Source organism: Ailuropoda melanoleuca, chromosome 13 (assembly GCF_002007445.2).
Source record: "Ailuropoda melanoleuca isolate Jingjing chromosome 13, ASM200744v2, whole genome shotgun sequence".
Lineage (NCBI taxonomy): Eukaryota > Metazoa > Chordata > Mammalia > Carnivora > Ursidae > Ailuropoda > Ailuropoda melanoleuca.
Genome location: NC_048230.1, coordinates 79,702,009 through 79,725,389, shown reverse-complemented (window position 1 = coordinate 79,725,389; position 23,381 = coordinate 79,702,009). Strand labels below are relative to the sequence as shown.

General features: G+C 43.3%; 1 protein-coding gene across 2 annotated transcripts in view; it reads left to right on the top strand.

The window, feature by feature from the left end:
- PAK5 (p21 (RAC1) activated kinase 5) overlaps window positions 1–23,381 on the top strand; it is a 292,039-nt gene that overhangs the window by 263,999 nt on the left and 4,659 nt on the right. For both annotated transcript variants that reach the window (XM_034641340.1, XM_034641341.1), the window contains 4 exons: window positions 3,290–3,781; window positions 5,924–6,057; window positions 10,308–10,434; window positions 23,192–23,317. In XM_034641340.1, the coding sequence (XP_034497231.1) occupies window positions 3,290–3,781; window positions 5,924–6,057; window positions 10,308–10,434; window positions 23,192–23,317 (879 nt within the window). The remainder of the gene's footprint in view (window positions 1–3,289; window positions 3,782–5,923; window positions 6,058–10,307; window positions 10,435–23,191; window positions 23,318–23,381) is intronic.

Sequence of the window (23,381 nt, the reverse complement as noted above, 5' to 3'; positions counted from 1 at the left end):
ACATTTTAATCCAATCCATCAGCAAATCATGTCAGCTCATCTTCAGACTACCCTAGGCCCCAGCATATCTTATCCCGACTATAGCACCCTCTCTAATCTCAACTCACATTGACTAAAATAAGCTAACTGGCATCCATGTTTCCACCTTTGCCACAAAGGTCTCTTCTCCTCCAGCATCTAGAGATCAACCCCAAGCTCATATCTCTCCTCTCTCCTCAGCAAACTCCAGTGGTTCACACCTCACTCAGAGACTGACTGCCAGTGCCCTTGCCACAACCTACGTGATTATCCCTCTGGCTGCTTTTCTGGCCATTGTTCCAAACTGACTCCCTTCCATACCAGAAGAGCCTCTGTGCTGTTTGTGAAGCCTGTATTTGCCTAGACTCCTGTATGTGCTATACCCTCTGCCCAGACTACCTCTCCCCACATAGACATTGGGCCTGTTCCCACATGTCAGCCAGATTTCTGCTCAAATGGCACCCACTCAGAGAAACCTTCCTTGACCTTCACATCCAAGATGGCACCTCACTAATCTTAAGCACCTTTCCTCGATTTTCCTGCGTATCTGTATTACTACAGCACTGCATACTGTACATTTATTGGTTTTTTGTTTGTTTATTGTCTGTCTCCTTCTCTAGAATGTAAGCCCCAGGAGGACAGAAATACCATCCATTTTTATTATTGCTCGGCCTTCCCATGACCCCTGAAATGCTGCCTAGCATAGAATAGTGGTCCAAGGATTAATTTGTGGGCTAATTAAATTAATGAAGGTGCTACGTGGGAGCAATGGGTTTATTTGGAAAAGTACCACCCAAAAGAACTTTCAGCAATGGTGGAAATGTTGCATATCTATGCTGTCTAATGTGGTGGCTATTAGATACTTAAAATGTGATTAATGTGACTGAGGAACTGAATTTTTAATTTTAATTTTATTTTATATTGATTTCAATTAGGTAGCTACATGCGGCCAGTACCCACCACATTAGCGTAGGTCTAGATCCTTGGGGTGGATGAGGCATGGGGACATGTACCTGTCATTTCATGTATGTCCCAGTAGAGTAGTAGAGGCTTCCTAGGGTGCTATGTTAAGAAGGAGCCTGAAGTCCAATCGAAAAATATTTTTTGAGAACCTTCTGTGTACCCTGCACCATGTTGTCATCAGAATATCATACAAGAGTGCAGTGATTGATTAGTGCATTCTGTCCTGGGCAAGGAGGTGAGTGTGTTATGATGTGGTATATTTACCATACATGACCTCACTTGTTCCAGGGTTAATCAGAGGTCCTTCCTGATCCCTCCCAGAGAGTGATTGTTGGAATGTATACCTAGTGTCCTATAAACCCCTCGCTAACTCCCCCCATCCCCACTCTGTCTGCCCTCCCTATTCTCCACTGAGTTCCCTCAATCCAGTCTTCATAACTAGAGTAGAATGTTCTCTGCTGGAATCCTTTTGAGGGATGACCAAATTTGCTTACACACACATACACACACACACACACACACACACACACACACCTGCAAACTTCGGCTACTCTCGATTATATTTCTGCTTATTTGATGAGAACACTGCATGTGTTTGCATTATGGTCCATACTAAAAAGCTGCTTAGCACAGGGAGCCCTATTTTCCATTTTACGTATATCTGCTAGTTTATGTGTGTGGATAGTACAAACCCCCCTTTAGTATATGAGTTCAGAAGCATGGGGAAATTCTACCCCTGAAATTTCTCACTGAGGACTAACATCCTTTAATGATCAATGGGATCTTTTATTCCTGAAAAAGAAAATAGGGTCTAAACACCAAATAACACCTTGGATAAGGCCCATTTTAATGAAAACTCTCCCTGTGGTTCACATGAGTGGGAGAAGGCCCTTTCCTAAGAGCAGTGGGTACAGTTGGTGCCCAACCATATCCCTTCATCACCTATTGTTTCTGTCTGCCAGCACTGCTTTCTTTTGTCTAAAGCAGTAGTTCTCAGCCAAGAGCAATTTTGCCCATATTCTGGGGACATTAGGCAACATCTCAAGAAATGTTTCTGGTCATAATGGCAGAAGTGGCTGCTACTGGCATCTCGTGGGTAGAGTCCAGGGATGCTGCTGAGCATCGTGTGAGACAGGATGGTCGCCCACAACAGAGAATTATCTGGACCCCAAAATCAATGGTACCAAGTTGGAGAAATTCTGGTCTAAGAACTGTCTCTACCCACTGGAGCCTACTCAGCCCAGGACAACTCCAAGGTACATGCTTAATATAGTCTCGCAGGGCACAGAGTTACCTGGTGGGATTAGGTTCCAGTTGCTTGATGGGTAACTTGCTGTGCATGTTGGGATTCACCAGAGAGACAACCAGTAGGGGGACGTGGATGTGTAGACAGAGTCTCTCCTCTGTGGATGACATCAGTCCTTTCACTTAAAACCTTCAGCTGATGGGATGCCACCTACCCGCATTATGGAGGGCAGTCTGCTCTGCTCAAAATCTACTGATGTAAATGTTAAGGGCATCTAAAAAAAATACCTTCACAGTAATATCTAGACTAGTTTTTGACCAAACCACCAGATGCCATAGCCTAGCCAAGTTAACACATAAAATTAGCCATCATACTCAGTGATTCACCCTTTGTTGGTTTTCCCCTTCCTTGTCTCACTTCTCCTGGAATCAACTCCCACCACTTGCATTTAAATTCAGGTCTCACAGTCTGCTTCTGGGGATTTTTTTCTTTCCTTTCCTTTCCTTTCCTTTCCTTTCCTTTCCTTTCCTTTTTCCTTTCCTTTTTCCTTTCCTTTTTCCTTTCCCTTTTCCTTTCCCTTTTCCTTTCCCTTTTCCTTTCCCTTTTCCTTTCCCCTTTCCTTTCCCTTTTCCTTTCCCTTTTCCTTTCCCCTTTCCTTTCCCCTTTCCTTTCCCCTTTCCTTTCCCCTTTCCTTTCCTTTCCAGATTTTATTTATTTGTCAGAGAAAGAGAGAGAGGCAAGCAGGGGGAGTGGCAGGCAGAGGGAGAAGCAGGCTCCCTGCTGATCATGACCTGAGCGGAAGGCAGATGCTTAACCGACTGAGCCACCCAGGCATCCCTGCTTCTGGGGATTTTAGTAGAGAAAGGGGAAGAAAGAGGCTGGATGGGGAGGTCATAGGGTAGGTAAAGGGTGGAAGCAGGAGCGACCTCGGACCTTGCAAGGTGAGCATTACCCACGACCACATCGAGTACGATGCTCTTCATTCAGGCCAGCTGTGGCTTGGCTCACTGCGGCATTCAGATCTAGCATGTGAGTATTCTCCATCTGTGTCTGTCTTCCCAGGTGGATTACGATCGAGCGCAGATGGTCCTCAGCCCTCCGCTGTCAGGGTCTGACACCTACCCCAGGGGCCCCGCCAAACTACCTCAAAGTCAAAGCAAAGGGGGCTACTCCACAAGCAGCCACCAGTACCCATCTGGGTACCACAAAGCCACCCTGTACCACCACCCCTCCCTGCAGACCAGTTCACAGTACATCTCCACGGCTTCTTACCTGAGTTCTCTGAGTATCTCATCCAGCACCTATCCCCCACCCAGCTGGGGCTCCTCTTCAGACCAGCAGCCCTCCCGGGTGTCCCACGAACAGTTTCGGGCTGCTCTGCAGCTGGTGGTCAGCCCCGGAGACCCCAGGGAATACTTGGACAACTTCATCAAAATCGGAGAAGGGTCAACCGGCATTGTGTGCATTGCAACCGAGAAACACACAGGGAAACAAGTCGCCGTGAAGAAGATGGACCTCCGAAAGCAACAGAGGCGAGAACTGCTTTTTAATGAGGTAGGTGGTGTGTTCGGACCACTCTTTCTCTCATGTGTAATGTTTACTTTCCATTCCAAAAATGTCCTGTATGGTTCAGGACATCAGAAAGCACTGAAAATATAAATACAAAAATTGCGCTCCGGTAATCCTTCCTTCTGGTCTTTGACGATGCCTGTATGGCCGCTACGTCCATAAAGTGCTCCAGGCGGTTCAGCCACCGTGCTAAGCACCGATCTGGCTTGATCCACACAACAAACCTGTGAGACAGAGGGATGCTACTGCCATGGCCACGAGGAAATCTGGACTCAGACAGGTGAAGTGACTAGCCCAGGGTCACACAGCAGGTCGATGGCAGAGCTGGGATTTGAATTCTAGCCGATTCCAAAGCCTCATGTTACACTATCTACATGGGTATATTCACATGGTTGTGATACCATGTATACCCTTTGTAGCCATTTTTTAAAAATCTCAATAAACATTAGTTTACCAATGGATTATCCTTCTTTAGGAACCTTAAGATATTTGTTCCTAACTATAGCAATAATGAATTCTTCCTGTGGAAAATATGGAAAATACAGAAAACGTCCCATAATCTCACAACCAAGAAATATCCCACATTCATACTTCAGGATTTCCTTACTATCTATATTTTTTTCTCTTTAGAGAAAGTAATATATAGATAGTATTGACTTCCAGAAAGTTTGTAGCAATGAGGACCCTCCCTGATGGTCCTGTTTCAGTTTCACTAGCACTGGATACTGTCAAATTATCTCTGTTAATCTGATAGACATGAATAAATCTTCCTGCTTTGATTAACACTATTATTACTCATGAGGGTGAAATTACTTTATATGTTTTGAGGCCATTTTTATTTTATTAAACCATATGTCCTTTGCACACTTTCCAATTAGGGTGGTGGCATTGGTCTTCCTGATAAGTGAGACCTCTTGATATATTAAGGAATTAACCCTTTTCTGTGTGTTTGTTGTGCATATTTTCCCACTTCATTTGCCTTTACAGTTATTACTTGACAGTTCTAAAATGCACGTAGGTGGAAAAACATCAATACCTATGTCTAGGAACATAAAATATTTTGGAGTAATATTCATCTGCTGATTTTATGAGCATTTATGGAAGAGAGATGAGCTTTTATGAATGGAAAATTTAGTTCTTAAAGATAGCAAGTCAGGATTCCAATGTTAGATAATATGTCAGTCTCTAGCAAAGGACATACCACTCACATCTCCTAACAGACATTATAAAAATGCAACCAGGCATGACTTTGGATCCTTCTTCTATGGAGGCTCATGTGAAGGCACATATGGATCCCACCCCCATGGGTGCTCATTTTTTCACTATGTTCCTCCTCTTATAGAGAGCCCCAGATGAGTGGGCTTCAACTTGTCCCTTCTATGATGCTGATTTCTGGAACTTAGTTCCACATCACAATGCCAGAACGGACAGGGCAATATAATGTAGATAACATTGTAAATTATTAATTAACATTAAATCTGAAAACATCACCAGAAGCAGCTGTGGGGCAGCAATTCTTGGAAGTTCCCTTGCGTAAGTTCAAGTTAGCCTTGTATATGCCTGAGTCATATTTGCTTTTACCTTGAAGGCCTATCCTTCGTATTCAGCCCAAACCTCTCTCACACTCAACCCAGACCTCCTCCCAAGATGTTAAGTTAGCCTCATGTGGCCCTATTCCTTTTCACTTCATTCACTTGTGTGAGCTACTCATCATTTACCATTTAGAGTTGGTAACCTTTTGCCAGGTTTAACAGTGGTAGAGGATGGATAGTGCATTCTAAAGGAGACCCTTAGGGATATCTGATCGTATCCTCCCCTCCACCCAAACAGTCAACAAAACTCCCTCTTGTGAGTACAAACCTTGCCAGGGTTCTGCCTGTTTTCACTCTTATCCCCAAACCCAGTGTCTTTGCACTGCCATTTTCTCTGAATTTACTAACTTGATTCCTTTTATTGCAGCTAGCTACCCTCAATACTGTCTTTTTGTCTATAATAGACTCCTGAATCATTTTGGGAAGGGCTCAATAATTCTTAATCAGTTATACTCACAGCACAGATGTAGCCACAAGAGAACAGAAAGCCAAATTTCACCATCACAACTCAAAAAGCATCTTTCCATTTGCCCAGGTTGTGATAATGCGGGATTACCACCATGACAACGTGGTTGACATGTACAACAGCTACCTTGTCAGCGATGAGCTCTGGGTGGTCATGGAATTTCTAGAAGGCGGTGCCTTGACAGACATTGTCACTCATACTAGGTATGTCTCTTCATTATCCAGACAATTAATTCCAAGTGCTTATTATTCTTCTCCAGGGTAAGACCTCAATGACTATTTTTATGAATTCTTTATAAACTGTAAGCCCTTTGAAGCCGGGGATATGATGGCCCTTTTTCATTATATTCCCTAAGTGCTTATTATAATATCGTGTATGTATATTTCATTCATTCAGTTAACATTCTCCTTATCTTCCAGAAATTCATTAATACCTAATGATTTTAAGTCAGCAAGCTGAAGATAATGGACTTTTGGTGCCAAACAATAGAATTTCCCATTCCTATGTATTTTTCTACAATTGAATTTTATTCTGAGTTGCCATGCTATTTCTCTGTGGTGATACCACCAAAGGTACCTGGGTGAGGAAGAGGCAGATGGAAGATGAGTCAAAGTTTTATGTTATAATTAGAAGCCTACATAATTGAAATTCTTCAATTCTGGGTTTTTTTAAAGATTTTATTTATTTATTTGACAGAGAGAGAGACAGCCAGCGAGAGAGGGAACACAAGAAGGGGGAATGGGAGAGGAAGAAGCAGGCTCCCAGCAGAAGAGCCTGATGTGGGGCTCGATCCCAGGACCCTGGGATCAGGCCCTGAGCCAAAGGCAGTCGCTTAACGACTGAGCCACCCAGGCGCCCCTTCAATTCTGTTTTTAAATAGTCTTGCAAGTAACAATGGTTAATTATCATTATTACTTTTGCAACTTGCTTCCTTGATGTGTCAGTTGTAGTCATTTCATTAAGTGTTTATTGATCACCTTTTTTGCGCCAGCCTCTTTCCTGAGTGCTGGGGACATAAAAGATATAAACAATTAGAGTCTCAAATATATGCCCTCAAGAATGTCACAGGTTATACAGAAATAAATACTTTATAATACCTGTACAGAATTAGAAAGAGGTATATAAGTAGCAAAGTAGAGTGCCTGAATATCTCTAACAGGGAAAGTAAAGAAAGATTTCCAATATAAGGTCATAACCAAGATGAGTTTTGAGAGATGCATAGGAGTTTACTAAGAAGGCAAGTGGGAGGAAAAGGGCATTTAAGAGAGACTTAGTATGTGCTAAGGCAGTGTCCTTCATATTTTAATACGTATACAAATTACGTGTGGGTCTTAGTACAATGCAGATCCTGATTCAATAGGAAGGGGCATGATATCCTATTCTAACAAGCTCCCAGATGTTGCCAATGCTCCTTGTTCATGGACCACCTTGGAGAAGCAAGGTTCTAAGGAACAGACATATTTTTTTAAAAAACCATGTTACATTTGGGAAACTTTTTTTTTAAGATTTTATTTATTTGTTTGTTTGTTTGTTTATTTATTTATTTGACAGAGAGAGACAGCCAGCGAGAGAGAGAACATAAACAGAGGGAGTGGGAGAGGAGGAAGCAGGCTCCCAGCAGAGCAGGGAGCCCAATGCAGGGCTCAATCCCAGGACCCTGGGATCACGCCCTGAGCTGAAGGCAGATGCTTAGCGACTGAGCCACCCCAGTGCCCCATATTTGGGAAACTTTTAATTTGCTCTTGGTAGTAAATAAAACTCCAAAGGGGTAAAAGATGATCGTCAAGAAGGAAAGGCTCTGGATGTTAGCTGATATCGCTGAAAGTAAATCCAGTGATTCCTCGATTCCTTCTTGCTACCTTGCTTTCCCCTCTATCCAGGTGTTGAGAACACTGTCAGGGATAGAATATGCTGCTGTTTCTCCCTAAAATCAGGCGATGTTTCAATCATGACCCCCCACAGTTCTCGGTCTCAGTAGACTATCTGAAAACAACATAAGGGAAGACACTGAATGTTTATCACCAACATTTCAGATGGCAGATCTCTGTTGGTACAGCCACAGGACACAACCCTCCCCAAAATACATAAGATCATCTTAACTTATAGAAACAAATATACTGAAGAAACCTAAGCTTAAGACAAAGGTGACTTATATCTAAAACAATTAATAGAAATATATCCAGAGGAGAGGATTTTTTTTTTCCTGCCCTGGAGAGCTTCAGATAGCTACACATGTCTCTCTAGGGCTCTCTCTTTGTCAAGGTTTTTTTCAGTTTTTATTGTGTGTCAGTGGGATCCACTTAAGAGCTAGCTTCTCTGGAATCCATTGTGTTCTCTAATCCTCTCCATCCAGTTTTGTCAATAATTTCCTGTTGAAGGCAGAGAACTCCAGAGAATGGAGAGAAATTGTATGTCAAGGAACACTGAATATTTAGAACTTGAAATCCTTTGAATCTTAAATTTAGAATTTAATTCTTGAATCATTCAGAGAGTTTCCTATAGTAGTTATTCAGTAAATGCTCTTCTGAATGAGTGATTGATTAATAAAATAACCTCTTGCTACTCAAAGTGTGATCTGGAGAATAGCAGCATCGACATCACCTAGAAACTTGTTGGAAATGCAGAATGTCAGGCTCTACCCAGACTGACCATACACAAGGTAGGCAGGTGCTCAGGCATTTCCTATGGATACCAAAGTTTGAGCCCTACCTAGCATCTTGTTAAATTCCATGCTACTGATTTCCAGGAAGAGAGGGCTCTAGAAGGCAAAAAAAGTGCCAAGCACTTCAAACATTAACTCATGTAACCTTGACACACCTCTACGAGACAGAGCCAGGATTTGAATCTGGAGTTGGTTCCAGAACTGAGGCATCTTTATCCCAATTCAGGCTTCCTCCCTGCAGAAGTAGGAAAGCACAGTCTTTCTACAGTGGGTCCTGTACATTTCAAAGCCACAGAATTCAGAATCAGTAGTATTTGTCACATATGCCAGTTAAAGGTGATTTTTCAGTCAGTGATTAGGGCTCAGATTCCATTAACTTTGTTGTTGTTGACCTATAAATAATCTTTATACCTGCTTCAAATAACTCGAATCTCATGGACATCTAGAAAAACGAATTTTATTAAAGAAGGTGATTCTTGCTCCTGAATTATTTTTAAGGTATATTTGAGCTTATCCCTGCTGCTGATGCTCTAAGCCTCCGAGGGTGCTGCTGTGGGCAGACGTGAGCATTGTCATCCACTGTTTTCACAGTCCAGCACCATGACCAGCCCATTCACACCAAACCCACTCACACAAAATGGAGAACACAGAAGTTATAGATTTCCACTCTCAGACAAGAACATTTTCTTCTTGCCCACCTTAGTAGGACACCGAGGCATTGCTGGAAGAAGCCTCTTCGAAGAGAAGTGATACCCATACACTTTATACCTTCAACATTCAAATTGGCCACCTCCTTAAATTTTGCTTTGAATCCTAATTGTATTCAGACAAGGCTTGCTGGCATCAATAAGACTGACACAGATTCATTTCCTCGTCCTGCTGAGCTGAGATTTCCCTGGGGTGATTTTCCAAGGCTGCCCTTGAATTTGGGCTCTGGTCAGTTATGCCCTGTCTCTCTGACAGTCTCCTCTATTGGCATGACAGTTTGTTTCAGGAGCTCTTTCACATTCGCTCTCTGGCTTGAGCCTCACACTGTCTCTGTGAGAGGGAGGAAGTTTTATACCCAAATGAGTTAGGCCTCTGTGGGTTGTTTTGAGGGTACTGATGTCCAAGTAATTCTTTCCACCTAGGTTCTTCAGTGGCTGAAAAGCCATTCACATGAGTTCCCATGGCAACATGATGCAATGGGGACAGTAGAAAAGCATGGGTCTGAACTCAGAAAGAGGTGGGGTTGGAATCGTGATCTGGTCACTTTCTCAGCTGGGTAACCTTGGGCAGGTCATTTGACCTCAGTCTCCTCTGAAGCCAGAACCCTTCTTCAGAAGGGTGCAGCCATAAAATGTGGGAGCACATACCCAGCGCTGTGCTTGCCTTTCTCATTCCTATGGTTGATTTGTTCAAGAATCATCCAATCATGCTTAGTTATTAGTAACTAAGTCCAGTTCCCTTCATGATCTCTAGAGCAGCAGGAATCTCTGTAGGACCCTGGTGGTTTATCAATACCTAAGGAATTACTCATGAGAGCCTAAGGAAGTGCATTTGCATTAATGACCCAAAGCCAGCAAACAGAGGTCTCTTTCCTTTGGCTTATATTTGGCCCCTGTCATTCTCAGTGCCAACCCTTAGGATCTAGGAATCAGATCCTAAGACTTCTTTGTCCTTGCCTGTAGATTTTCCAGACATGGGCTGGAGAGCATGGACTGGTTCACTAGACCCCAAGGGAGCTGCCTCTCTCAATCATTTCAAAGATGTTCTTAAACCTTTGCTCCTTAAATGTTATTTCCTTTCCAGAATGAATGAAGAACAGATAGCTACCGTCTGTCTGTCAGTTCTGAGAGCTCTCTCCTACCTTCACAATCAAGGAGTGATTCACAGGGACATCAAGAGTGATTCCATCCTCCTGACAAGTGATGGCCGGGTAAGATTTCAAGTTTGGCCTCTCCATGGTTTACCTTACCACTTTGTCTGTCATGGGCAGTATCCTTCTAAGAACCCTTTCTCATAATTCTAAGTTTCCTTGGCTACAAGTCACCCACTGCTCTTCCCAGAAAGCTTACCAAAAAGGAAATTACCATCCTCTGTGTCATCCTATTAGTCAGGATTATCTGTGATCTGAATTTGATGGATGACTTTCCACTTTAACAACAAGAGTAGGAAGTGATAGAAAGTATGGAAATTTCTTTTCTTTTTCGTCTATGTTCTTATCTTTGTTGAAGGAGAAGAGATGACTTTTCTGGGGCTTTGTCCACGCTGTGTGTGGAGTTGTGCATATCTGCAGTATCTCTTAGAGTTCCTGCAGGAAAGAGAAGACAAATTCCAGTGGACAACTCAAGGAGAGTTTAATAAAGGCGTGGGCAGATGTAGACAAGTCATAAGGAAGAGTGCATGAGGATTCGTGTGGCACTCTAGAATGGAGTGCCACCCTTACTGCCCCATGCCCCAGGAGGGGAGGCAGGGAACTGGCTACTGGAATGTGAAAATAGAGATTATTGTCTGAAGAGGGATGCCTGGCAGAAACCCTGATCTTCGTTGGAAGACAGACCACAGTAAAGCTACAGGATGGGAGCTGGGAAGCTCAGTATCTGAGCCTTACTCCATTCTTTCCTGCCAGTTTCCTACTGGTGCTCCCCGTCAGCTGAACCCAATAAGAAGTCATCAGCGCAGTCAACACAGGTTGGCGTCCCAGGGCTCAGAGAGCAGGAGAATAGATCTGGAAAGGCAAACAAAAGATATCCATCACACCCGCTTATCCCCAGGCCCAGATTGCTGCATTTCCCATCTCCACAGCCAGCTCAAGGGATTCTGCTGAAAACTCATCAGCCCCACCAGGTCACAAAAGAATATAGACTACAGTAGCCAAGGAAAGAATGAGTTAGCATTTCAAGGCAGTCTTAGTTAGATGGAAGAGCTTTGAAGCATAAATTTTTACTATCTAGGCCCTTTTAACCTCCCTGAAACTCCCACCAGAGGTAATGGTGCTGGCATGCAGGGAGTGTACCCATAGGTACACCTGCGTTTTACAACCCAGCAACCTCGGCCTTGTGCAAAATGTTCATGTCACAGCAGAATTGCCCAGGAATGATCCAAGGGCAGCTAAAGGAAATTCCCCCAACACTTTGGCTTTTCTTCTTTTGTTTTAAAGAGATTGTCAATTCTATTGTGGAAAATTCAGGAAATTCAGAAAAGTATAAAGGACAAAATAAAGATCACCCTAAATGCATTTCCCATTTCCCCCATATTTCCCTGTATACATACTTGAAATTTTGAAATTATTTTTAATGGGTAGTTTAAGTCCTGCTTTTTGCATTACTCTGGCTGATTTTTTTTTTTTTAAGAGGGTATGGGAGGATGCATCAGTCAGCTTTTGCTAGATAACAAACTGTTCTACACTTAGTGGCTTAAAACAGCAACCATGTATTTGCTCACAGTTCTGTGAGTCAGCATTTGGGCTGACCCCTGCTGGAACAGCTTTTCTCCGCTCCATGTGGCATCAGCCAGGCTCACTCTTGCATTTGGGTTCAGCCTGCTGTCGATGGCCTCACTCATTTTTCCAGCGCTTTGCCACGTGTCCCACATCTCCCAGCAGACTCTCCCAGGCTTATTCCCAGGGTGCCTATGGCAAGGCTCCCCAGAGCAGCAAGCGAGGCAAGCTCCACTGCACACTTCTGAACCCTCTGCTTATATCTTGTTGGCTAATGTCCCTTTCGGCCAAAGTGAGTCACACAGCCAAGCCTAGATGCAAGGGATGGGGAAATAGATTCCACCTCTTGATGAGAGAAGATGCAGAGTCACATTGCAAAGGGACGTGGGTACGGGGAGGGGAAGGATGTGGAGCCATGTTACACATGGAGCTGAGTGGGAGTGCGGAGCTGTGGGCAAAGGGCTGAGACCTTCCCCTGGCCTGACTCAGGAGAGTACTTATCAAGGTTGCATGAATTCAGAACACAATTTGCAAAGTACTGAACTCGTCCACAAATTAGCCCTGGGGATGGATGCTTGCAGAAAAAAAGAAAAAGAAAAAGCAGGACAGTTTTAAGGCAGGCTTTTCCCCCTGATTTCTGGAGATTGATGACAAAGGCTTCCTTGCTGCAAACACAGGTCAGATGTCAACATCGAATATGAGACTAAGATAATTCGTCGTTGAATCAGCTTAAAGATCTCCCCTCCCCACAGTGTACAGAAGGTTATTAAATCATTCAGGGTCATTCTCGAGGGCAGAACTTATGCTTCACGCATTTCCTGAATTTCCATGTACCCAGCAAATAGCTCCCAGGGGCTGGCACATGGTGAGTGCTTTTAGCCTTATTGGTTTGTTCACTCCTTCCATAAATATTCGCTGAATTTCTACTGTGTACCAGGGACAGTTCTAGGTCTTAAGGATGAACGCAGCAAAACCACTACTTTCATTAAACTTATTTGGGGCATGGAGGTGGGATAAATACACAAATAAAATCAGCTCCAGACAAGTGGTGATAAGCGCTAAGTTTTCTATAAGTAAGCAGAGTACGGATATGGTGGAAAGTGATGGAGGGCAGGGTCAGAGAAGGCCCCCTGCGAGGTGGTGGTGCTACAGCAGAGACTGAGGGAGTGGGTCCTATGGCTGTCAGGGATGAGAGTGTTCTGGAAGATGGAATGAGCAGCATGTTGAGTGGATCCTGTGGCTCTTGGCCGTGTGTACCAGACTATGCTCTTTCACATTTCAGAATAGCACACCATATTGACTCCATTGGGCTTCTTCAGTTTCCGGTTTCTATAGAGAGAGGAAATTTTTTTTTTTTTTTTTTTAAGAATGAGAGCAGAGACATAGTGTTGCCACTCCAAGAAAATTTTGTACCAATTTATTTTGTACCAGTTTATTAGAGCCTGAAGTTTTACAGTGGAGGAGACACCATCATTTATTAATTGTCATTGTAACAAATCACTCCAACACTTAGGGTCTTAAATCAAAAGTCATTTTAGGATTCTTACATGGCTCTGAAGGTTGGCTGGGCTCAGCTAGCCAGGACTGCTCTGACTTGTGGTTAGACGATGCATCTAGAAGTCTTCCTCACGTACACGTGCTGGCTGGTGGCTGGGCACTCAGCTGAGCCGTTAACCAGAACACCTATGATGTGATCTCTCCGTGTGGCCTTCCTCTCAGCATGGAGGCTGGATTCCAAGAGAAAGGGTCCCAAGAAAACAAGGTGGAAGCTCATGGCATTTTTATGACCTAACCTCAAAGCCCCATAATGCCACGTCCACCTTACTTAAAGCCCTTCCAGTCAAGAGAAGGGAATGTAAAACCCTCCTCAGTGGGAAGAGGATTGACTCATGTCATCAAAGGAGCTCATGGGCTGAGGAATATTATTGTTGGCTATTTCTGGAAAATATTGTCTGTCACACAAGCTGTACTGAGTTTTCTTGTTGGGAGATGCATCGTTAACCCTTAGAGAAATACAAACTGAAACTAGCAGATATCACTTTATGTCTATCAGAATGGCTGAAGTGAAAAGTAGGGATAACACCACTTTTTCATACGCTGCTGGTGGGAATGTGAAATAGTACAGCCACTCTGAGAAACAAGTCCTTTCAAAACTAAAAATTGCATGTGACCACCGATTGCATTCTTAGGCATATATTCCAGAAAAAACGGACACTTATTTTCACATATAAACTTGTACACAAATGTTCGTAGCAGTTTCATTTATAATAGCCCAGACGTAGAAACTACCCGAGTGTCCTTCAAAGGATGAGTGGTTAAACAAACTGTGATGTGTTTGTACCATAGAATACCACNCCAAAAAAAAAAAAAAAAAAAAAAAAAAAGAGGAACGAACCAGTGATACATGTAAAAATTAGATGAACCTCGAGGAAATTGTGCCGAGTGGAAAAAAAGGCAATCTCAAAAAGATTCATGCTGCATGATTCCATTTATATAACGTTTGTGAAATAATTATAGAAATGCACAGAAGGTTAGTGGTTGCAGGTGTGAGGGACTGTAGGGTGATTGTAAAGGGGTAGCATGAGGAACTTTAGGGTGATGGGACAGTTGGATACCATGTTTTTAAAGGTGTATTTATTTTAGAGCGAGAGCGTGCACAAACAGGGGGAAAGGCGGGAAAGAGAGAGAATCTCAAGCAGACTCCCCACTGAGCACAAAGCCAGATGCAGGGCTCAGCCTCACAACCCTGAGATCATGACCTGGGCTGAAATCAAGAGTTGGACGCTTAACCCACTGAGCCACCCAAGAGCCCTAAGAGACAAGAGACTTGATTGTGGTGGTGGCTACTCAAGGCTACAGTGTGATACAATTGCAAGCTATACACACACACACACACACACACACACACACACACTGCATACATAAGTGAGTTCACATACAAATGATTACATCTGAATAAGACCTATGGACTATACCAACATCAGCTTCTTGGTGTTGATGTCGTACTATACCTGCATAAGATGCCGACGTTGGGGAAGACTGGCTACACATTTCTTGCAACTTCTATGAATCTATAATTACTTCAAAATAAAAAAACTAAAAGAGACAGTGAATTGCTCAGGTTTGTTTAAAAGAATAAATCCTTGGGGTGCCTGGGTAGCTCAGCTGGTTAAGCATCTAACTCTCGATCTTGGATCTTGGATCTTGGCTCAGGTCTCAATCTCAGGGTCATGAGTTCGAGTCCCACATCGGGCTCCATGCTGGGCATGGAGCCTACTTAAAAAAAAAAAAAGATAAATCCTTTGTGGCCTCTTCAGAGGCTAGAAGGGAAATTGTTTGCATCAGAGTAAGTCGTTCACTATTTGTCTATGACAGAAATAATATCTAATGAGTCATTAATTCATGTTAAGCAGGGGGATTGGTATTTGGAGTTTGAAAGGGAAAATAAATAGCGTGTCATAGAGTGCTTTCAAGAATTACATGAAGTGATTTGTGTAAAACCTTCAGAAGTTAACCGGGTACAAGGTAGTTGCTCCAAGAGGGTGATCCCCCCACCCTTGCAATTAAAGGCTGAACAAATGTATCTACGATTTTCCTTGGCCTGAAGCTTGCATTTGAGAGATGGTACTTAGGAGCTACGAGACAGCGAGTGGTTTAGCTTTTATCAAATTCCTTGGCTAGAATGGAATTCAACCCCTGACCTATTAAGCCCAGTGCCTATATTGAAAAGGGACATACATAGTGATTTTCATGGTCCCTTTTTTTTTTTGACTAAAAATTGATTGCCACCATTTAAGAATCAGGAGATGTCACAGAAAATTTCAGATTCCTGTCTTCCTTAAAAAAAAAAGTGTCTGACAACACGGTGCCTGCATTCACACATGGCAGTCACAGAGCGGGTGTGGTGAGGGTTACTGATGCCGCAGTGGGTGCGGTTGGTGCGGCAGCCCCGAATACACCAGACTCTGTCTTCAGTGCTCACTAGCTCCCCCTCCCGCTGCCACCCCTGGCATCTCCTTTCCTGGGAACTTTCTTCAGCCACTGCATTCTGGTCTTCCAAGTCCAGAGCTGGCTAGGAATTCCAGGGAATTAACATTCACGCTCCCTCGGGGCAGCCCAGGACCCCGTGGTGGGAGTTGGCCTATAAACACCCCAGCTCTCTTGCCCCCGGATAGAGGAACTCTCTGGCACATGCTCTCCCCAGTGTCCTGGACGTCCTTGTCAGGAGCAAGCTCCGGTTCCCACATCACTGACTAACCCTTGACTGGCTGCCTTCCCTGCCCACTTCACTACAGTGTTTCCTGTGTCTCCCCAAAAAATGAGTTGCACTGACTCCTTGTCTTGCGATGTGCTCAGAGGGGGAGGGGGCCAAGCCAACATAGTGCCCAGGCACAGTGTAGCGAGTGTGCACCCTCTCTTTCACAGGATTGCAAGTGAGGGTAAAGGATAGATATGGGGCCACAGATGGCAAGTAGGGCCTTGTGACTGTTCCACACCCCCTTTACTGGGCCCTGATAGCCAGGAGTCAGTGTCTCTTCACCAAGGGCATGTACCCCTAGTTTTTCATTGTCTCCACCTGGCCCGTTAAATTTGTTGATTATTTTTTTCAGCACCTTTAGGCATTTGAGTGTTTTTGTCTCTCAAATAACTAGAATTTTGCAGTTAGAAGAAGACCTGAAGATTATCTCCCAGAAGCTCTTCATAAATGAAAAGAGACATGAACATGTTACACAGCTCGCTTAAACTCGTTCCTTTACCACAGCATCTGAGATACTCCCAGACTCTACAGCTCCTCCCTTCCCAGCTACTCCACAGAGGTGGCTTTTCCTCTGCAGGAAGCACAGCCTGACAAGTCAGGAGACCGGGTCTGAGTCCTCCTCTCTCCCGTCCTCCTACTGTTGTATAGTCTTGGGCAAGTTCCCACCCTGTCCCACTCTGTCAAATGGCAGAGGAGCTGGCTGAGGCCACCATGCCAGTCCGGCTTAGTTGCTCTGATGCCCTCTCTCTCCTCTTCAGTTTACCAGTTGAAGAAGCGGGCGTGAAGCTGGAGACACATTCATCAGTCTGGCCCCTTCTATTACCTCTCTCCATCTTTGTCCCTGGATCATTGTTCTTCTTAAAACAAGTTCTCGAACTGTAGCAAGCATGAAAACCAATGGAGACCTTGGCCAAAGACAAATTCCTGGGTCTGCTCCCCAAACAGTCTGATTCCAGCCAGACTGGGTGTTACTCAAAAGCTTGCATGTCTCCCAAGTTCCCAGGGGATGCCGATGCTACACACTTTGAGTATCACTGCCTTATAGGAAACACCCAGGAACCAGGCACAAAAGCATCCATCTTTTTGCCTTAGCAAAAACCTGGAGCAGATGCATGATTTCCTTAGAGTGAATGCAATTTACAAAATGAGGGTTTTACCTTCTCTCTTAAACCTACAGCGATCTTGTGGGTAGACGCTCCCCCACTTCTCCTCCTCCACCCATGTTTTTGTGTGGCACCTGATTCCTAGCCAGGACCCACTGAGATGAATAGGACCTCAGCCTTAAGGAGCAGCTTTGAGCTCTAAGCTCCAGATTCTCATCTGGCCCCTGGGGACCAAGCTGCATCACCTCCTTTGAAGGGGTTGGCAGTGTGCTAGCTGCAGTTCCCTTAGCCTAGCTGCATTAGTGAGGCAAAGGGTTTCCTAATCCGCCATGTTGTACAGTTCTGTGTGAAATAAGGCTCAGCTTAGAGTCTGTGTGATTTGCTTTGAAGATCTGCCTACAGTGCTTTATTGTACTCATTACTTGAGTTCTCATTATCTACTTGCAGATTTGTTTGGACGAGCATTGTGCGCAATTATGTTCTTCTAGAGAATTGTCTCTTTTATGTTCTTGGATGAATAAAAAATTCATGTAGAAGCACTTCCACATCTACAGCAGAGGAACAGACCTGGCTTCTTGTGTTGAGTTTCAGTTTCTCAGCTTACATATTGTCAGGGAGATACTTATTAGTCTGGCAGGTTTGGGGTCTTTTTTTATGTCTGGAATAAGAAAGCCACACGAGAGGTGTTGAAATTAAAAACTGCGAATACCAAAATGCTAATACATTCACCTGATTGATTCAGGTTTTTTAAATTTACAGGCAAAAAAAAAAAAATGTTTTGGCAAAATTGTTCCTCCTCCACTGTCTGCATAGTAGGGTTACAGATTTACTCACACTAGCGCTTTGGAAATAACCACAGACACATGCACACACAAGTATAGTTTCTCTGTTTCTTAAAACTGATCTAGACTTCTTCACAAAGCTCCACTGACTAAAATTAAACAAACAACCAAACAAACAAACAAAAAGCAACTCTAAATTCAAACTATTAAATTTAGTCTACTTCAATAAGCATTGTCTTTTAAAGTTCAACCACATTATTGTAAGCCTTAACTGATACCTTTAGAACCTCAGTCTTTCAGATTTGGCCACCATCCACTTCCTCTTCTCATTTCCCACCCCTCTTTTTCTCAAGGAGTCTGGGAGAATAAGGGACAAATGTGGCTTCTGGGAACTCAAGGTGAAGGATTTGTACCTGCCTTGGCATAACTGGCCTCTTCTGCTACCAGGACTGATGGCCACTGATGATTAGCAGGTCCCACAGCTCTGGGCTTTTCAGAAGGATGCCTCTGCAGCATTTCACAACTCCAGCCTCTTTTTGCAAGTTTTGAAAGCCATCCTGAGGCTCCTCTGTCAACCACAGGCTTGTGCCAGGCACTTTTCCATTGCTTCATTGAGATTTGGAGGAGTTTCTGGACCACTGCACAACAAAGACCATGGAAGCCAATAGCATTGCCTCAAGTTCACTGCCACCCACTCTGTTGTGCCATCTCTCCAGGAGGCCACACTGGGCATAGCCAAGGCGGATACTCAGCCAGCGTTCACTACTATGTCTTTACCCATTAATAAAACATTGCAATATTTTCATGCTTGTTGGTTAATAGCCACTGTTTCGAGTCATTGACGTATCCCCCCTTACAACAACCCTTTACCAGCATGCATTTGCCTCATTAAAGATGGTAAAGCCCCCAGGATAACTCCAAGACACAGCTCAACTTCATGTCTAGACTCCAATTGGTCTAGATGATTCTGGTTATTAAATATTTTGAACATTACCTCTGAACACAGATGCATGTGGCTGTTCCTCTCCCTTGTTTGTTTGGGATTGTATGCTACTCAGTGTTTCTGAAAGCCACTGCCATCTGCTCGGAGTGGTGGAAATGATGTATAATAAAGAGTTGGGAACGGCCATAATCAAATGACTGCTCTTTGTCTTCTCCTGCAAAGAATCCCAGGCTAGAAGAGATGGACTATAGGATTTTCACTTCTCTGAATTGTAGATTCCTTTGACAGTAGGGCAACAAGGATTATGGACCAGCTAGCATGGCCACAGGGCTCTCTTCTTTATACCACATGGGAAATCTATGATCTGACCCATCTGGTTTGATTCTTGATATGCCAAAGCAATTGAGAAAAGCATCTCTCCATTAAACTAGCTTTCTCTAGCATTCCATTTGGAGCAATCCAATTTCTTCTCACCGCAAACCATACCATACCTTGGGCTGATCAGAGAGGAGATCATGAGCAAGGAAATAGAAAAAGACACAAATAATTTCCAAAACATTATCCCCATTTCATCTGTGTTCCAACTTTGATTCTAGAAGCAGCTGTTTTGGGTAACTCAATATTGGTTTCAGAAAGAGTACCAACGTGTCCTCTACCACATGACCCGCTATCATATATGTATGTGTCATTATAAAATAAAATCAATCTAATAACATGTTTTGGGGATATCTATTGTTTTCCCAGCTTTTAAGCAACACAGTCTTCACAATTAGGAGGCAGAACTATTGCCTCTGAAGACTGTCATGTCTAGCTGGAGGGACAAAATCAGCACCAGAAAATAGTTCAAGATTGAATGAGCGCTAAATTCTCTCACATTTGGAGAGGGGAGATCAATATGGGCCCCTGAGAAAATTTCTGGAGGAAGTGAGAAGTGAACAGGGCCTTGAAATATGAATTTCATATTTTTGAATCAAGAGTTGAATATACTTTCCCCCTAAGACTAGGAAGTAGGCAAAGATGTTCCCCTTCACCTCTCCTTTTCAACATCATACCAGAAGTACTAACATATGCAATAGTTCAAGAAAAGGAATAATAAAAGTTATACATATTGGGAAGGAAGAAATAAAACTGTCTTTTTTAAAAAAGATTTTATTTATTAATTTGACAGAGACAGCCAGCGAGAGAGGGAACACAAGCAGGGGGAGTGGGAGAGGAAGAAGCAGGCTCATAGCGGAGGAACCTGATGTGGGGCTCTATCCCAGAACGCCGGGATCACGCCCTGAGCTGAAGGCAGACGCTTAACGACTGCACCACCCAGGCGCCCCAAAACTGTCTTTGTTCACAGATGACATGATCATCCAGGTAGAAAATTCAAAAGAATTGACAAAAACTAAAACTAATGATGATTATAACAAGGTTGAAGGATATATGATTTTAGACAGAAGTCCATCATTTTGCTATATGCTAGCAATGAAAATGAATTTGAAATAAAAAACACAGTGCCACTTACACTAACACCCTAAAATATTTGGGTGTAAACCTAACAAAACATATACTAGATTTATATGAGGGAAACTACAAAACAGTGATGGATGAAATCAAAGGACTAAATAAATGCAGAAATACTCAATGTTTGTGGATAGGAAAACTCAATATTCCCAAAATATCATTTCTTCCCAACTCAATCTATAGATTCAGTGCAATGCCAGTCAACATCCAAGCAAATTGTTTTTTGGATATTGACAAACTGATTCTAAAGTATATGTGGAGAGGCAAAAGACCAACACAACAGCCAACACGTAGTAAAGAAGAAAAAAGTCACGCAAGAATACCACTGCCTGACTTCAGGACTTACTAGAAAGCTATAGTCATTGAGACAGTGTGATATTGGCCAAAGGAAAGACAGATGAGCCAGTGGTACCAGATAGCCCAGAAACAGACCCACATAAATAAAGTCAACTGATCTTTGACAAGGGAGCAGAGGCAATACAATGGAGCAAAGATGGTCTTTTCAACAAATGGTGCTGGAACAACTGGATGTCCACACGCAAAAAATTAATCTAGACACAGACTTTATACCTTTCATAAAAATTAACTCCATGTAGAAACACAGATTCAATGGAAATATAGGTTGAGAAGGGAGGAGAGAGGTCTGCATTAAGCATGGGAGGAGAAAGAGTATCCAGCAAGAGTATATAAAGACAAGAGATGAGGGTTAAGGGGCACCTGCGTGGCTCAGTCGTTAAGTGTCTGCCTTCGGCTCAGGGCGTGATCCTGGAGTCTTGGGATCGAGCCCCACGTCAGGCTCTTCCACTGGGAGCCTGCTTCTTCCTCTCCCACTCCCCCTGCTTGTGTTCCCTCTCTCGCTGGCTCTCTCTCTCTGTCAAATAAATAAATAAAATCTTTAAAAAAAAAAAAAAAAAAGAGATGAGGGTTAAGACCCAAACCTTCAGAAGCCCAGTCTTTAAGGTATGGGCAGCAGAGAAAGAGCCAGAGAAAAAGGTTGAAAAAGCTCAGGGAGTTCTGAAGAGAATTAAGGAAGAACTTGTGCCATAGAGACTATACCTTTAATCTATGGAAATTTTACCTTCAAATGCCCACTCCGAACCATTTTTCTTTGAATGTATTCTATCATCACCAGCAACCCTAAGTAGCAGTCCTCTTCAGTGAGGCCATCTGAAATTCAGACAAGCCATCATGAACAGGAATCACGGCTCCCAGAAATAAACCAAATTCTGGTCTTCCGGAGTATATAAACCTGCAGGGTGCCTAATGATGCCGTAGGTTCTTAAGAATAATCTTAAAAGTACTGTGCAAGGGTTTTCAGGGTTTTTTTTTTTTCTTCTTTTTGATGACATCTAAGGTAAATAACATACATATACATTCAGTCATGGGATGGCCACCTTAAACCCCTAGTGACCAAGTGCTAACACCTCATTTCTACACCCATATTTCTGCCTACACTGATGTTTACATTGGCAAATTCAGTTTGTCGTGAGCAGAGGAGGAAAACAAAAGAAGGGCCAACACTTCAAAGTGATATCTCAGCGTTCTGTATCATAGGGTCTTGCCTTAATTCAAATACAGAAATGGGGTTGATCGTGTTAATCCTCTCATGGTACTTGGAAATCTGAATGTGTTCAGTGCAAAACAACCTAGACAGCAGCAGTATGTCCAAAACTCACATTAAGAATAGCAATTTACTGGGGCACCTGGTGCCTCAGTCGGTTAAGCATCTGACTCTTGATCTCAACTCAGGTCTTACATCTCAGGGTCATGAGCACAAGCCCTGTGTTGGGCTCCATGCTGGGCATGGAGCCTGCTTAAAAAAACAACAATTTACTTACACTACAACATCATCTGTATATTAAATTAAAGGTGTGGGTTTGAATTTTAACAAATCTGTTATTTGGAAGGTAGGTTGTAAATTTTTTTTGGTTTCACATTTGCAAGTGAACCCTGGTGGAGCCATGGGAGGTTTCGCCATTAAAATGGATCCTGCCTTTCCCATAAAAATGTCTGACAACCACCAATATTTCCAAGGCCTGTTCATGAGACTGTTCTGTTTTGAATTTGAAACTCTACTTCCACAATAGCTAAATCGTGGAAGGAGCCAAGATGCCCTTCAACAGATGACTGGATTAAGAAGATGTGGTCCATATATACAATGGAATATTACTCAGCCATCAAAAAGAACGATTTCTTAACATTTGCTGCAACATGGACGGGACTGGAGGGGATAGTGCTAAGCGAAATAAGTCAAGCAGAGAAAGACAATTATCATATGGCTTCACTCATTTATGGAACATAAGAAGTAGGAAGATCGGTAGGAGAAGAAAGGGAAGAAGAAAGGGGGGATAAACAGAAGGGGGAATGAAGCATGAGAGACTGTGGACTCTGGGAAACAAACTGAGGGCTTCAGAGGGGAGGGGGATGGGGGAACGGGATAGGCCGGTGATGGGTATTAAGGAGGGCACGTATTGCATGGTGCACTGGGTGTTATATGCAAGTAATGAATCGTGGAACTTTACATCAAAAACTAGGGATATACTGTATGGTGACTAACATAATATAATAAAAAATTATTTAAAAAAATGAAACTCTACTTCTCCATCTGGAAGCTGGTATTTTTAGATTGTTAACTTTGTTGTATTTCTTTCCTTTTCAGATAAAGTTATCGGACTTTGGTTTCTGTGCTCAGGTTTCTAAAGAGGTGCCTAAGAGGAAATCACTGGTTGGCACTCCCTACTGGATGGCACCCGAGGTGATTTCTAGGCTACCTTATGGGACAGAGGTAAGGGGGTGACAGTCATTGTTTGAGGGTGGCTGAACAGGCTCAGGGATGCAGTGGTTCTGAG